The following is a 12982-nucleotide window of genomic DNA, read 5'->3' as shown; positions in this document are numbered from 1 at the left end:
GTGTAGGATGAAAAGTTCTGGATATATCTGTTACATCGATTTGGGCTACAGTGTCATTTAAATCTACTGTCTCCTTGTTGATCTTCTGTCCTGTTGATCTGTAATCTATGAGAGTGGGCTATTGACGGCTCCCAGTACTATTGTATTGGGGTCTAAGTCTCCCTTTAAGTCCCTTAACAAATATTTTAAATAAACCGGTGCCCTGTAATTAGGTGCATATACATTGATAATCATTTTATCTTCCTGTTGAATTGATCCCTTAATCATTATATAGTGCCCCTCTTTGTCTCTCCTAACAGTTTTTGTGGTAAAGTTTATGTTGTCTGATATTAAGATGGCTATGCCCGCTCTTTTTTCATTTCTGTTGGCATCGTATATCTTTTTCCAGCCTTTCATTTTCAGTCTGTATGGATCTTTATTGGAAAGATGTGTTTCTTGTAAGCAGCAAATAGATGGGTTTTGTTCCTTTACCCAATGAGCCAATCGGTGTCTTTTAACTGGACAGTTCAGGCCATTAACGTTCAATGTGACTATTGATAAGTAGTAGCTTTGCCTTGCCATTTGCCAAAGATATTTTCTGATACATGTTTTGAACGTCCTGTGATCTTTTGGTGTGAGATTTCCTTCATTTACCTTCTTTCATATTGATGACCGTGTTTCTGTGTTTCTGTGTGTAACACATCTTTAACCATCTTTTGCAGGGCTGGACGAGTGGCGACAAATTCTTTCAATTTCTGTTTGTTGTGGAAGGTCTTTATTTCACCTTCATTCACAAATGAGAGCTTTGCAGGATATAATATTCTGGGCTGGTAGTTTTTCTCTCTTAGTACCTGTGCTATGTCTCGCCATTCCCTCCTAGCTTGTAGGGTTTCTGATGAGAAGTCTGCTGTGAGTCTGATTGGAGATCCTCTGAGAGTAATATGACGTTTCTCTCTTGCACATTTTAGGATCTTTTCTTTATGTTTCACTGTAGTGAATTTAATTACAACGTATCATGGTGAGGATCTCTTTTGGTCATGTTTATTAGGGGTTCTATGAGCTTCCTGTACTGGGATGTCTCTGTCCTTCTCCAAACCTGGAAAGTTCTCTGCTAGTATCTCGCTAAAAAGGCCTTCTAATCCTTTCTCCCTCTCCATGCCTTCAGGAACTCCTAGAACCCGAATGATGGGTTTTTTTAATAGTATCCTAAAGATTCCTGACAATATTTTTTAGATTTCTAATTTCTTCTTCTTTTCTTTGGTTTGATTGTATATTTTCCTGTGCTCTGTCTTCTAAGTCCGATATTCTCTCTTCTGCTTCACCCATTCTGTTTTTAAGGCTCTCTAATGTGTTTGTCATTTGATCTATTGAATTCTTCATTTCATTATGATTTCTCGTCACTATCACAGTTTCATTTTCTACTAGTTGTTTCATTTCATTTTGATTCCTCCTTAATATTTCATTTTCATAAGAGAGATTTTTTATCTTGTCCATTAAGGATTTCTGTAGTTCGAGAATTTGTTTTTGAGAACTTCTAAATGTTCTTATCATAAATTTTTTGAGATCCGCTTCTTGCATTTCTTCTATCCCATCATCTTCATAATCTTGAATTGGGGTGTCTATTTCATTTGGGGGGTGTCATAGTGTCTTCCTTGTTCTTGTTACCTCGGCTTTTGCATTTGTTTGGCATATTGGAGATTTTCTTTGGTTTTTTCTTGATATACTGTGATTCTACATTAAGAAGACTGTCTGCTTTGATGGATCCTTAGAGGCTGTAATGGGTGTGGCCAGAGAGCTCTGGTTCTACAGGGTTAAGGGTGTGCCAAAGGTGATTCACCCTGATTGTTCTCTTGCTCTCTCTCTCTCTCTCTCTCTCTCTCGACTCAGTTGGGAAGTAATTCCACAAGCTGAGTGGAATTGAGAGTAGTTGATGTATGAAATCTGGCCCCTGTGGGTATTCGTTTGCTTACCAGAGTCAGGTTTTTCTGCTTGGCTAATGAGGGGCACCCGCTTTACATATGCAAAATAGCACGCACCGCTTTACTTATGAAAAATGGCGCCTGTCCTTTGTCTTGCTCGGCTTTGTAAGGTGAGTGGACAGAGAGGCTAAATGTCCGTGCAGGTTCCCCTTATTTATTCGATTTTTTTCTCTCCTCCAGCCAGCCTGGTGAACTTTCCCTAATGGGGTTTCAGGCCTCGTTCTCTGCAGGCTCTTTCTGCCTTTCCCCGCCAATGTCTTGGGTTACCGAGAGGTTTTGTCTCACCTCCCCTTCCAGTGCTGGCATGCAGACTCTGCAGCTCCGGCGGGTCCGGAGGGTCCTGAGGGTCCTGCGGCTCCGCTTCCATGCACTGGGCGACCTTGCTCTCCTCATAGGTCCTCTGAGTCACAGCCACTAGATCTGGAAGAGTTTCCTCTGCAATTTCTCCCTGCTCCTTTTCCTGAGGCTACCGTAACTCCACTTTTATTAAACTATCTTTTCCTGGACTATCGATGCACGCCCTCACTATTCCGCCCGTAGTGAGTGAAATGAGTAAGTCTGAGGCAAACAGGATGACTACAGCTAATAGTACTCTATACTGGAAATGTGTTAGTAGTGCAACTTTTAGCTGCTTTAGTGGTGCACACACTGGAAAATACAACTACACAAATGATGCATATGTGAGTTTGTTTGACTCTAGTCATTAGTTCACCTTTACAGCCATATCAAAATATATTGTGCAATTAAAACCTGTACAGTAAAAGCACTGGAAAAGTAATTTATGTACAAGAACTAGAAATTTTAAGGTATGATATTGAAATTAAATTAACACAGTCAAGAAGACAAAAACCTACGTGTTGTTAGGATGAACAGAAAGAAGGCTGGAGTGCCCTGAGCTGTTACAGAAAGGAGAGCCTCGTGTCCAATGAGAAGGTGCAGTGTTCTGCTCTACCTCAGTCCTGCATACCAGAGTGCTGTGGTTAGATTCAGCCCTTGCTTTCATTTTATAAAACCTGTGAGTTAATGCACAGTCTGCATTAACTACACCTTGCTTTCTCCTTTATTCCTTGTAAAACATTCCTGTTTGGCCGCACCAGAAGGATGTAGCACTTGGGGGCAAAGATGCAGCCCAGGAGTCCCGCACTGGAGGCCAAGATGGAGAAGACCTCCACAGCCACCATGACCTTCCCCTTGGTGCTATTATACACAGGAATGAAGGTCACCCACACACTGCAGAACACCAGCATGCTGAATGTCAAGTATTTGGCTTCATTGAATGTATCAGGCAGACTCCTGGCCAAGAAAGCCACTGAGAAACTGCCCAGAGCCAGGGACCCAGGTATCCCAGCACGAGGTAGAAGAGAGTGGCAGAGCCCTTGTTGCACAGGACCAGGAGCTGCTGAGGCTCAGCATGTGTGTCTGTGTCAATGAAGGGAGGACACGTTCCCAGCCAGATTCCACAGAGCATCACTTGGAGGAGGGAGCAGATGGGAATGACAGAGTTGGGTGTGCCTGACACCAACCACTGCCTCATCCTCTTCCCTGGTGCTGTGGCCTTGAAAGCCAGGACCACGGTGATGGTTTTAGCCAAGACGGTGGACACAGCCACTGTGAACACGATGGCAAACGTGGTCTGCTGGAGGATGCAGGTGGCTGTGTTGGGACGGCCAAGGAAAAGCAGGGAGCAGAGGAAGCACAGACACAGGGAGGTGAGCAGGGTGTAGCTGAGGTTGTGGTTATTGGCCTTGACTAGGGGAGTGTTTCTGTGCTTCACAAACACCCCAAGTACCAGAGCAGTGAGCACAGAGAAGCCAAGAGCCAGCCCGGCCAGTGCTGCTCCTAACGGGTCTTCATAGGCCAGGAACACCACGACCTTGGGCAGGCACCGATCTCGTGCAGGATTTGGGTACGGTCGTCTAGACAGCGCACACACTGCTCCACATCTGGGGAGACAAGCAGGGCATTATTTGGCTGGCAGTGGTTCTCAGCATTCACTCAGCACAGTCACGGAAAATATTCATATTTATCTCTGTTGCCATAATAGACACCAACCTGAGATTATTACATGGAGTATGTTTTCATGTCATTTCCACCCCCTCTTCTTTTTTCTCTCTTTTCTTTTTCTCTCTCTCACTCTCTCTTTCTCCCCCCCCTCTCTGACTTCCTTTTTCTCTCTCTCATTGAGCACATGCGTGTACTCTCTCTCTCCCTTGCTTGGTAATAGCAATAATATTCCCTTTTCCCCTTTGTGATTAGCTTTTATGTTCAAAGTGTAGTTTTCTGTATCACAACAAAACCTTCATCTATACCTATGTTGCTCAATGACCATGAGTAAGTCTGGAAATCTTATGCACACATGATGACTACAGCTTATAATACTCTATACTGGAAATGTGTTAGTAGAGTAACTTTTAGCTTCTTTTGTGGTGTACACACAGGAAAACACAACTAACATATGATGCATATCTGAAACCCCACAGATAAATTATGATATTCACGATAACTATAAAACATTTCAGAATATGAATACAGAGGTCATAGGAGTGTCAAAAGGCAAAGAAAGAAACACTGTCTCAGCAATAACATACATTTTCACACGTGACAGTCAATGTTCCCACTCTGAATGTGGTCTGGAATCCAGTCCTCTTGCTATCCTTCCATTCAAACTTCTGAACACTTTGTCAACTCCCAGTGTCTGTTAGAATGTCACAGTGGACACCTTACAGATGACAGGAACTGATAACATTTAATTTTGAGTCTTCTTGTCACTAAATAGAGTATCATTTTAGCAGTTCATTCCTGTTTCACTCGCTTCCATTTCATCAATTCTTTTATAGGCATTAGCAAATTTTGGTAACCTTCATTTCAACTTGAAGTTACTATAGGAATGTCTTGGTGTCGGCGGAATCATTGCTTTCTGCTATAATTAATATCAAGTGTATTTCTTGCATAAATTGAAACTCTTACTTACTATACTGATTAGCTACCTGGCAACCTTACTGACGTCAAATATTAATTTAATGGTACTTAATTATAAGGCAGAGAGAGAGATGACTAGAGACACAGAAATGGGAAGAGATATAAAATAAGGAGGGAGAGAGATTTGCCCTCTGCTGGTTCATTAACCATAGACTGACATTGCCAAGGACAGGACAGGCCGAAGTCAGGAACCTAGAAGTGAATTCAGATCTCTCAGATGGGTGGCAGGGATCTGAGTACTCAAGTAATTATCTACTTCTTTCCGGGGCATGCATGATAGGAAGCGGGGGTGGGGGGATAGCCTGTGCCAGAGCTGGTCAAGCTGCTGCCCACAATGCTGGCATGCTCTATGCCTGTACCAGTGCCAGCTGCTCCACTTCCAATGCAGCTACCAGCTAATGTGCCTGGAATATCAGAAGAAGAGGACTCAAGTATTGGGCCCCTGGCACCTGCATGGGAGACCTGGATGGAGTTCCAGCCTCCTGGCTTCAGCATGACCCAGTCCTGGCCCTTATGGAGTGAATCAATGAATGGAAGACTTCTTTCTATGTCTCTCCCTCTCCCTCTCTCTCTGCAACTCTGCTTTTCCAGTAGATAAAGAAATTTGAAACACGCACTGCAGCACAGAGCTGGCATGGAAGTGGAAGAGATGAGACTGGAACCAAGCATTCTGGTAGAAATGCACACATGTCAACATGAGTTAGCAGCTGTGCCCAACTCCCACTGGAGGTCTCTCTCTTCTAGGGTACTTCTTTCATTTAGACTATTTTCCCATGGCCAATCCCTACGTCCTGATTTCTAGCTGTGGACACTGGGAGAGTAAGCAGTCTCTCCCACACTCTGTTTCCTTTCAGGAAAGCTTGCATGTGTTCTGTGGTAAGTGCTGGCACCTGTTGTAGGGGAATAAAAGAATGCTGGGGTAGGCCGCTTAAAAAATAAATTAATAAAAACAGGGACCGTTGTACCTGAGTGCCTACAGTCATGACTACACAGAGGCAAACAATGGGGTGAAACAGGCCAGAGTTTGGATTCACTTGCATCCCTCATGACCAATATGAGTGAGCAGGCAAAGGACAGTCAGGCTGAGATTGGTTCTCAGAAGCCTTCAAGTCCTCAACACATGATTTCACTACGCTCTTTCTCTCAAGACCCCAACAAATTTCAAATTTGCATCTCATGCTGTGCTTTCATGGTAGTCATAAGCCCAATTAAATTTAACTTAAATTAATGAAAACTACAGAGAATCTTCAATTCTGTACCTGTCTCATTAGAAATCTCATTCTCTGGACAAGGGGTACAGTCAAAGCAACAGGCAGCCTGTCCCTCCTGGTGGGTTTTCCTGAATCCTGGGCCACAGCTCTCACTGCACACAGAACGGGGAATCTAAAACAAATCAGAGAGTCTTGAGAAGTGTCATCATGGTTATCTGATTCTGTTCCCACTGTGCATTGTCAGAATATCCAGGTGGACAAGAAATCGGCACACTCCATTCATGGCCTGGGCACTCTGTTTCAGCAGGTGACACTCAGTTATCCACAGGGAAACATTTTCTTGGACATTCCGTGGAAATCACCAGAGTAAGCAAAATGGCAGTGCAGAAGGGAAGTTGGCATGCACTTGTGTGCTGCTCTGCCATGCTCTCAGGACCTGCACAATTCCCAGCATGGAGCTCTGTACTGAAGATCTCTCTGTAAGCACAAACTGGCATACTTTTGGAAAAGACTTATTTATTTATTGGAAAGGCACAGTTACAGGGAGAGAATGAGAGAGAGACACAGACAGACAGACAGACAGACATGTTCCATACTCTGGTTCACTCCCCAGACATTTGCAATGGCCAGAGCTGAACCGATCCAAAGTCAGGAGCCAGAGCTTCTCCCAGGTCTCCCACAAGGATCAGAAGCCCAAGCACTTAGGCCATCTTCTGCTGCGTGCCCAGGTGCATTATCAGGGAGCTGGATTGGAAAAGGAGCAGCAGGGACTTGAACTGACTCTCACGTGGAATGCCAGTGCTGCAAGTAGTACCTGTACCCCTATGCCACAGTGCCAGCCACAAACCTGGTATTTCATCTGTGCAACTGACCTCTTTAAACTCCACATTCCACTCTATCATCTCCTCAGATATGGAAAGACGGTGACCATGTGGAGCCCGTGGTGAAAACTTTCCAACCTTCACCTGGAGGTGAAGGCCTTGAGGGAAATTCCAGTAGTTGAGAATGTCATAGTCTTTCCTAAAAACTCGTTCCTGATCCAGATTCACTTCATCACCAACACTGTTGTCAAATTTGATGTTCTTCAGAAAGGAGTTAAGCTTAAGAACAAAGGAAAGGAAGCACACTTACATAATTGTGTATTCAATTTAGATAGAGGAATCTCTGATTAAAGTCAAACTATTGAAGCTCATCAGAATTCTTGGTTTAAATTGTTACTGTTTAAAAATTGTTAAAATTATAATTATTAAATGGATAATACATTTGTAGCACATGGTTAAGGAGACTACATATGAAATGCACTATATACATCATATATGTGTCTTGTTGTGTATTACAATACACAGTCTGATAGTGGAAATATTACAGAATTAAAATGATATTGTCATCCTTAACTACTAGAAGCTCATAATTGTAATTATCTGTGTAAACTGGCTCTCTGTGGAGAAAACGAAGTTAAAATGACATCTTTGGTGGTTCCTGAATCCAGTCCGGCTGGCCTCCTCAGAAAAAGAAGGAGTCTGGACACAGTGTACACACAGGGAAGACCCTAGGAACACAGAGGGGTAGCATAGCCTTCTGGAAGTCGAGGAGGCCGACCTCAGAAGAAATCAACCCTAATGGCAACTTGGTCATAGACTTCACCCACCAGAGGCATAAGGCAAGAAATTTTTTCTTTAAACTACCCAGTCTATACTATGAAACATGAATATGATCACTGTATATGGAATTCAGAAACCTCTCTATAATAAAGTTAAATTCCTCACCACCCACTTATTAGAGCTTGGTTACCTTCTATGCAAATTTACATAATAACATTTACTGCCTAAAACACTTGCAGAATTCCTTGGTCAGTTTTGTTTATTAGCCTTGCTGGTGCCTGGCATCATGTTGTCATGAACAGACTAGCTTCCCAGCTTCTGTAATGCCACTCAGTGTAAAATTCCTCAGTGCTAGAAGAGCTATAGATGTGGCACACTGAAAATGCCAGGGAATAATGGCCACACGTGCTGCATATTTTGTAACAACAGAGCACTCTGTCATTCCCATCAAACCCTAAAGCAATTCACCATGTAGCTAAGTGTGAGCACAGACTCTGTACTGTGATAGGTCAACAAGGAACACAGCAAAGCTGCCTGGAGAAGATACAGTACCTGCCAGGGGTACATCATCAACCCATCTCCATTCCACACTGGCTGCACCTCTACCCGCTGAAGAAGCGTTTCATGAAGGGTGTGGGCCATGGCATACACAGCATTGTAGATGTGGTAACTCCCTTCAGACATGCTCATGTCAAAGACGTGCACTGGCAGATCCTCCAGAGAGGCATTCACAGAACAGCCCTGCAACGTCTCACAGTCAGACTTTGAAATCGAGCAGGGAACGTAAAGAAACCAAAATTTAGTGAGATAAAAGTCTTCTGGGTACACAGATGGATTCACTGTCTTGAGAAAATGCTTGAAACCAGGGATTTCATTGTGGGAGTGTGAAAAACTCAAAGTCCCATGGAATGTGTCCATCATGAGCTCCACATCACTGGTGATGAAATCCCATTGTGATGTCGTGATCCACACTTTCCAAGTCACAAGGAGCCCATATTTTGAGAAACTCAGGCTCATTAATGAGTTTGTGTCACCATAAATGACCACTACACTTGCAGTTGATTCTAAGATTCTAAAGTAGTAGTGCCAATCAGATGGTGCATTCCTCTTGCCCATGACAGAGAGCATTTCCACAAAGGCCACACAGATCTCGTTCTTGTTCATTTCATCTCTTATATCCCACAGGAATTGAATGCCCCTGGTGTCCTCAGCGATGACCAACCCCACCCACGTCCAGTGGAAGTGCAGCATCAAGGACACCATGCCCAGGGCCAGAGATGATTCCCTGGGAGCTTCTGGTAGGTAAACTGATGATTTTCTCCCAGAATTTGATCAAAAGGACCATAGGTGAGCTAGAGTGAAAATGAGTTCTGCAGAAGCAAGACCTCAGAACGTATTGCAGGGAAGCACCACACTCCATGCACACCCTTGGCTCTAAGATTTCATTCAGTAACTGCAGGATGTTGATTGGAGGAAGTGTTGGAAGACAATTAATAGGACGTCACTCTCCCTACGAGTGTTACTGGAAGACTGAGAAAGCTTTGCAGCTCAGCACTTCAAGGTATCACAGTGCATAGAAAATTATTTCTTGCTGCCTTTTACCCATAACCTCCTCTCCACCAGCAAAGTTGTGGTGGGGCAGCTCTATGTGTGCCTGTTTGGTTCCTGGCTGCTCCACATATGAACCAGCTCCCTTCTAATGTGCCTGTGAAAGCAAGGAAAATGGCCCATGTCCTTGGGTCCTGGCCACCCACATGGGAGACCCAGCAGAAACTCCTGGCTCCTGGCTTCAACCTGCCCATACCGTGGCTGTTGTGGACATTTGGGGAGTGAACCAGCAGATGAAAGACGTTCTCTCTCTCTCTCCTCTCTCTCTCTCTGTAGCTCTCTTTCCCCTTCTCTGTAACTCTGCCTTTTTAATAAAGCAATATATAAAAGGAAAAGTCCAATGAAGACACACACACAAACATACACAGTTATATTCTGGTGCTTTGAAAACACATAAACCCATTCACTTCTTATACTCTTGAAGCCACCTAAGAAGGCACCTGAAGAGGAAAGACATTTTTCTCCTCTTACCTGAGGGAATTTGTAGAGTTCCAACAGCACCCCTATCTGTGCTGAAATCGCCCCTGTGTTTCCTGTAATGACTGCCACAGACTTGCTCTTCCTCACACAGGTGTAATTAGGAATGGCCTTGCCCACGGCAGACAACCAGGTCAGGGTGCTCTCCAGGGTCTTCCATTCACTATGGATGGCGTTGTAGAGACCAAATCCCAGGGACACGTTGGGTAACAGGTGTGGGCTCCTGTTGACCTCTTCAATGGCAAATATAAAGGCCAGAAGGTACTGGTAACTTTTAAGTTGTAACCTGCAAGAAAGCATACCCAGACCTCACAAACAAGTTCATACCTTGTTCTTTGGAAACATCTGCTGTATACTCAAGTCATTCATTCCAAGAAAATCAATGCAGTGTTGGGGGCATTGTGGAAAATAATTAAAACTCACAAAAGGAGAAATGTCTTTACCAGATGCACTATGATAATTATGAATTAGAAAGAATATTTGATGTCCTCTGACCCTCACATTTAAGGTAAATGTGTCAGTGGAATTACTTTAATAAGTGCAATAAAACAGCCGACTCCATGGCTCACTAGGCTAATCCTCCGCCTTGCAGCGCTGGCACACCAGGTTCGAGTCCCGGTCAGGGTGCCGGATTCTGTCCCAGTTGCCCCTCTTCCAGGCCAGCTCTCAGCTGTGGCCAGGGAGAACAGTGGAGGATGGCCCAAGTACTTGGGCCCTGCACCCCATGGGAGACCAGGATAAGCACCTGGCTCCTGCCTTTGGATCAGCGTGGTGCACCGGCCACAGTGCGCCAGCCGTGGTAGCCATTGGAGGGTGAACCAACGGCAAAGGAAGACCTTTCTCTCTGTCTCTCTCTCACTGTCCACTCTGCCTTCCAAAAAAAAAAAAGTGCAATAAAACAGACCAGTAAAATGGCCTTGAAAATATTTCTGCATTTGTAACAAAGCTTATATTTTATATCAGTGGGGAAAAGTCATCTAATCCTACAGATTAAACATGTGGAACATTTAGCCAAGTTAAATTCTTACTTCACAGATTAAACAAAACCAAATTTTAGTTGTTTCAAGGTACTTAAATTAAACATATACCTTTCTCTGACCCAAAAAGCCAGAGGAACAAAAGAAATTATGTATATCCTTTATTCTACATGCAAATTTATGGTACTTTCTGTGCTATCAAGATAACAAAAATACACAAATTGACACAAAAAATGTGAAATACTTGCTGGACATATACACATAACTCTTGTACAAATATATAAACTCAGGCCGGTGCTGCTGCTCACTAGGCTAATCCTCCACTGGCAGCACCAGCACCCCGGGTTCTTGTCCTGGTTGGGGTGCCGGATTCTGTCCTGGTTGCTCCTTTTCCGGTCCAGCTCTCTGCCGTGGCCTGGGAAAGCAGGGGAGGATGGCCCAAGTGCTTGGGCCCTACACCAGCATAGGAGGCAAGGAGGGAGCACCTGGTTCCTGGCTTCGGATCAGCGCAGCGCACTGGCCGTAGCAGCCATTTTGGGGAGTGAACCAACGGAAGGAAGACCTTTCTGTCTTTCTCTCACTGTCTAATTCTGCCTATCAAAAGAAAAATAAAAAACAAACAAACATATAAACTGATCTCATAGAAACAAAAAGTGTGTGAGAAGGGCATCTAATCTAAAGATTACACAATACCCAATCCCACATTAAACTACTAAAGTGTAATTCCTGGCCCAAGCTCCTGCCTCCATCTTCATCTTAATGCAGACCTTGGGAGGCACCAGTGATGGTTCAAGTAATCGGGTTCCAGCCACACACTTAGGAGGCTTGGCTTAAGTTCTGCACTCCCAACTTCAGAACCCTGGATATAGTGGGTGGGAATAGATCAGTGAATGGGAGTACGCTCTCTATGCCTGTCTCTCAAACAGATTTTTATAAAGAAAGCAACACATTTGAGACTAACAGACGTAGGTTAAGGGAATAAAGGTAGGTCATGAGTAATCAGTCCTAAGTTAGGAACTACATGATAAAAAATAACAAAGGTAACCGACAGTATTTATGGTTCTCCCCTCATCATGTATCAGATTTGGTGAACATAAAATGAGTAATGACTTCCTGTAAGTACAGAATATGGATACTCATAAGTGCTCCTAGTGAGCATGTCAAACAGTGCATCTAGGAAGACTTAGTCTATTTGTGAAAAGTCAGAAGGAAGCTTGCTGTCCTCACTGCTCTATTAAGAGTTCATTTCCTGCACTCTCAGTGTGCAAAGATGTATCACCAAGTATGCTGCTGATACTTTTATTTATAAAACACCAAAAATGTCACTCAAGGGACTGGCATTGTGGTGCAGTGTGTAAAGCTCACCTGTAATGCTGGCACCCGTATGAGTGCCGGTTCTAGTCCTGGCTGCTCCACTTCAGATCCAGCTCTCTGCTATGGCCTGGGAAAGCAGCAGAAGATGCCCCAAGTCCTTGGGCCCTTGTACCCATGTGGGAGGCCCAGAGGAGCCTCCTAACTCCAGGCTTCCATCTGGCAAGCCCTGGCTGTTGCAGCCATTGGAGAGTGAATCATCAGATGGACGATTCTCTCTCTCTCTCTCTCTCCCCCTCTCCCTCTCCCTCTCCTCTCTCTCTCTTTTAACTCTGCTTTTCAAATAAAATAAATCTTCTTTAAAAAGTTACCCTATTATCCAAAAAGTATGTTGGACTAACTCTAAAATTGATAACATTAATGTTTATTGTTACAACACATACTTATGGTATGATGTTAGATAATAAAACCATACTAGGGGCCCGGCGCCATGGCTCACTTGGTTAATACTCTGCCTGTAGCACTGGAATCCCATATGGGCACCAAGTTCTAGTCCCAGTTGCTCCTCCTCTGGTCCAGCTCTCTGCTGTGGCCCAGGAGGGCAGTGGAGAATGGCCCAAGTGTTTGGGCCCCTACACCCGCATGGGAGGCCAGGAGGAAGCACCTGGCTCCTGGCTTCAGATCGACACAGGTCCAACCGTAGTGGCCATTTGGGGGATGAACCAATGGAAGGAAGACCTTTCTCTCTGTCTCTCTCTCTGTCTGTAAGTCTACCTGTAAAATGAATAAATAAAAAGTCTTAACAAAAAAAAAAAAGAAAAGAAAACCATACTAAAGGAATTGTATTGAAAGCCACCCTG

The 12982-nt window shown here is 44.1% G+C and overlaps 1 protein-coding gene across 1 annotated transcript; it reads right to left on the bottom strand.

The window, feature by feature from the left end:
* Window positions 1-873: 873 nt before the first annotated feature.
* LOC100344275 (vomeronasal type-2 receptor 116) lies at window positions 874-10167 on the bottom strand. The gene is given in 8 exon segments (XM_017338510.3): window positions 874-3291; window positions 3294-3869; window positions 3872-3901; window positions 6197-6320; window positions 7021-7248; window positions 8302-9044; window positions 9047-9101; window positions 9829-10167. Coding segments are annotated over 8 exon segments (2358 nt in total). The 5' UTR covers window positions 10135-10167; the 3' UTR covers window positions 874-2995.
* Between the last annotated feature and the right edge of the window lie 2815 nt (window positions 10168-12982).

This window comes from Oryctolagus cuniculus, chromosome 18 (genome assembly GCF_964237555.1).
Source record: "Oryctolagus cuniculus chromosome 18, mOryCun1.1, whole genome shotgun sequence".
Taxonomy (NCBI): Eukaryota; Metazoa; Chordata; class Mammalia; order Lagomorpha; family Leporidae; genus Oryctolagus; species Oryctolagus cuniculus.
Note: the sequence above shows the minus strand (reverse complement) of the source record. Positions and strands in the feature narration are given on the sequence as shown.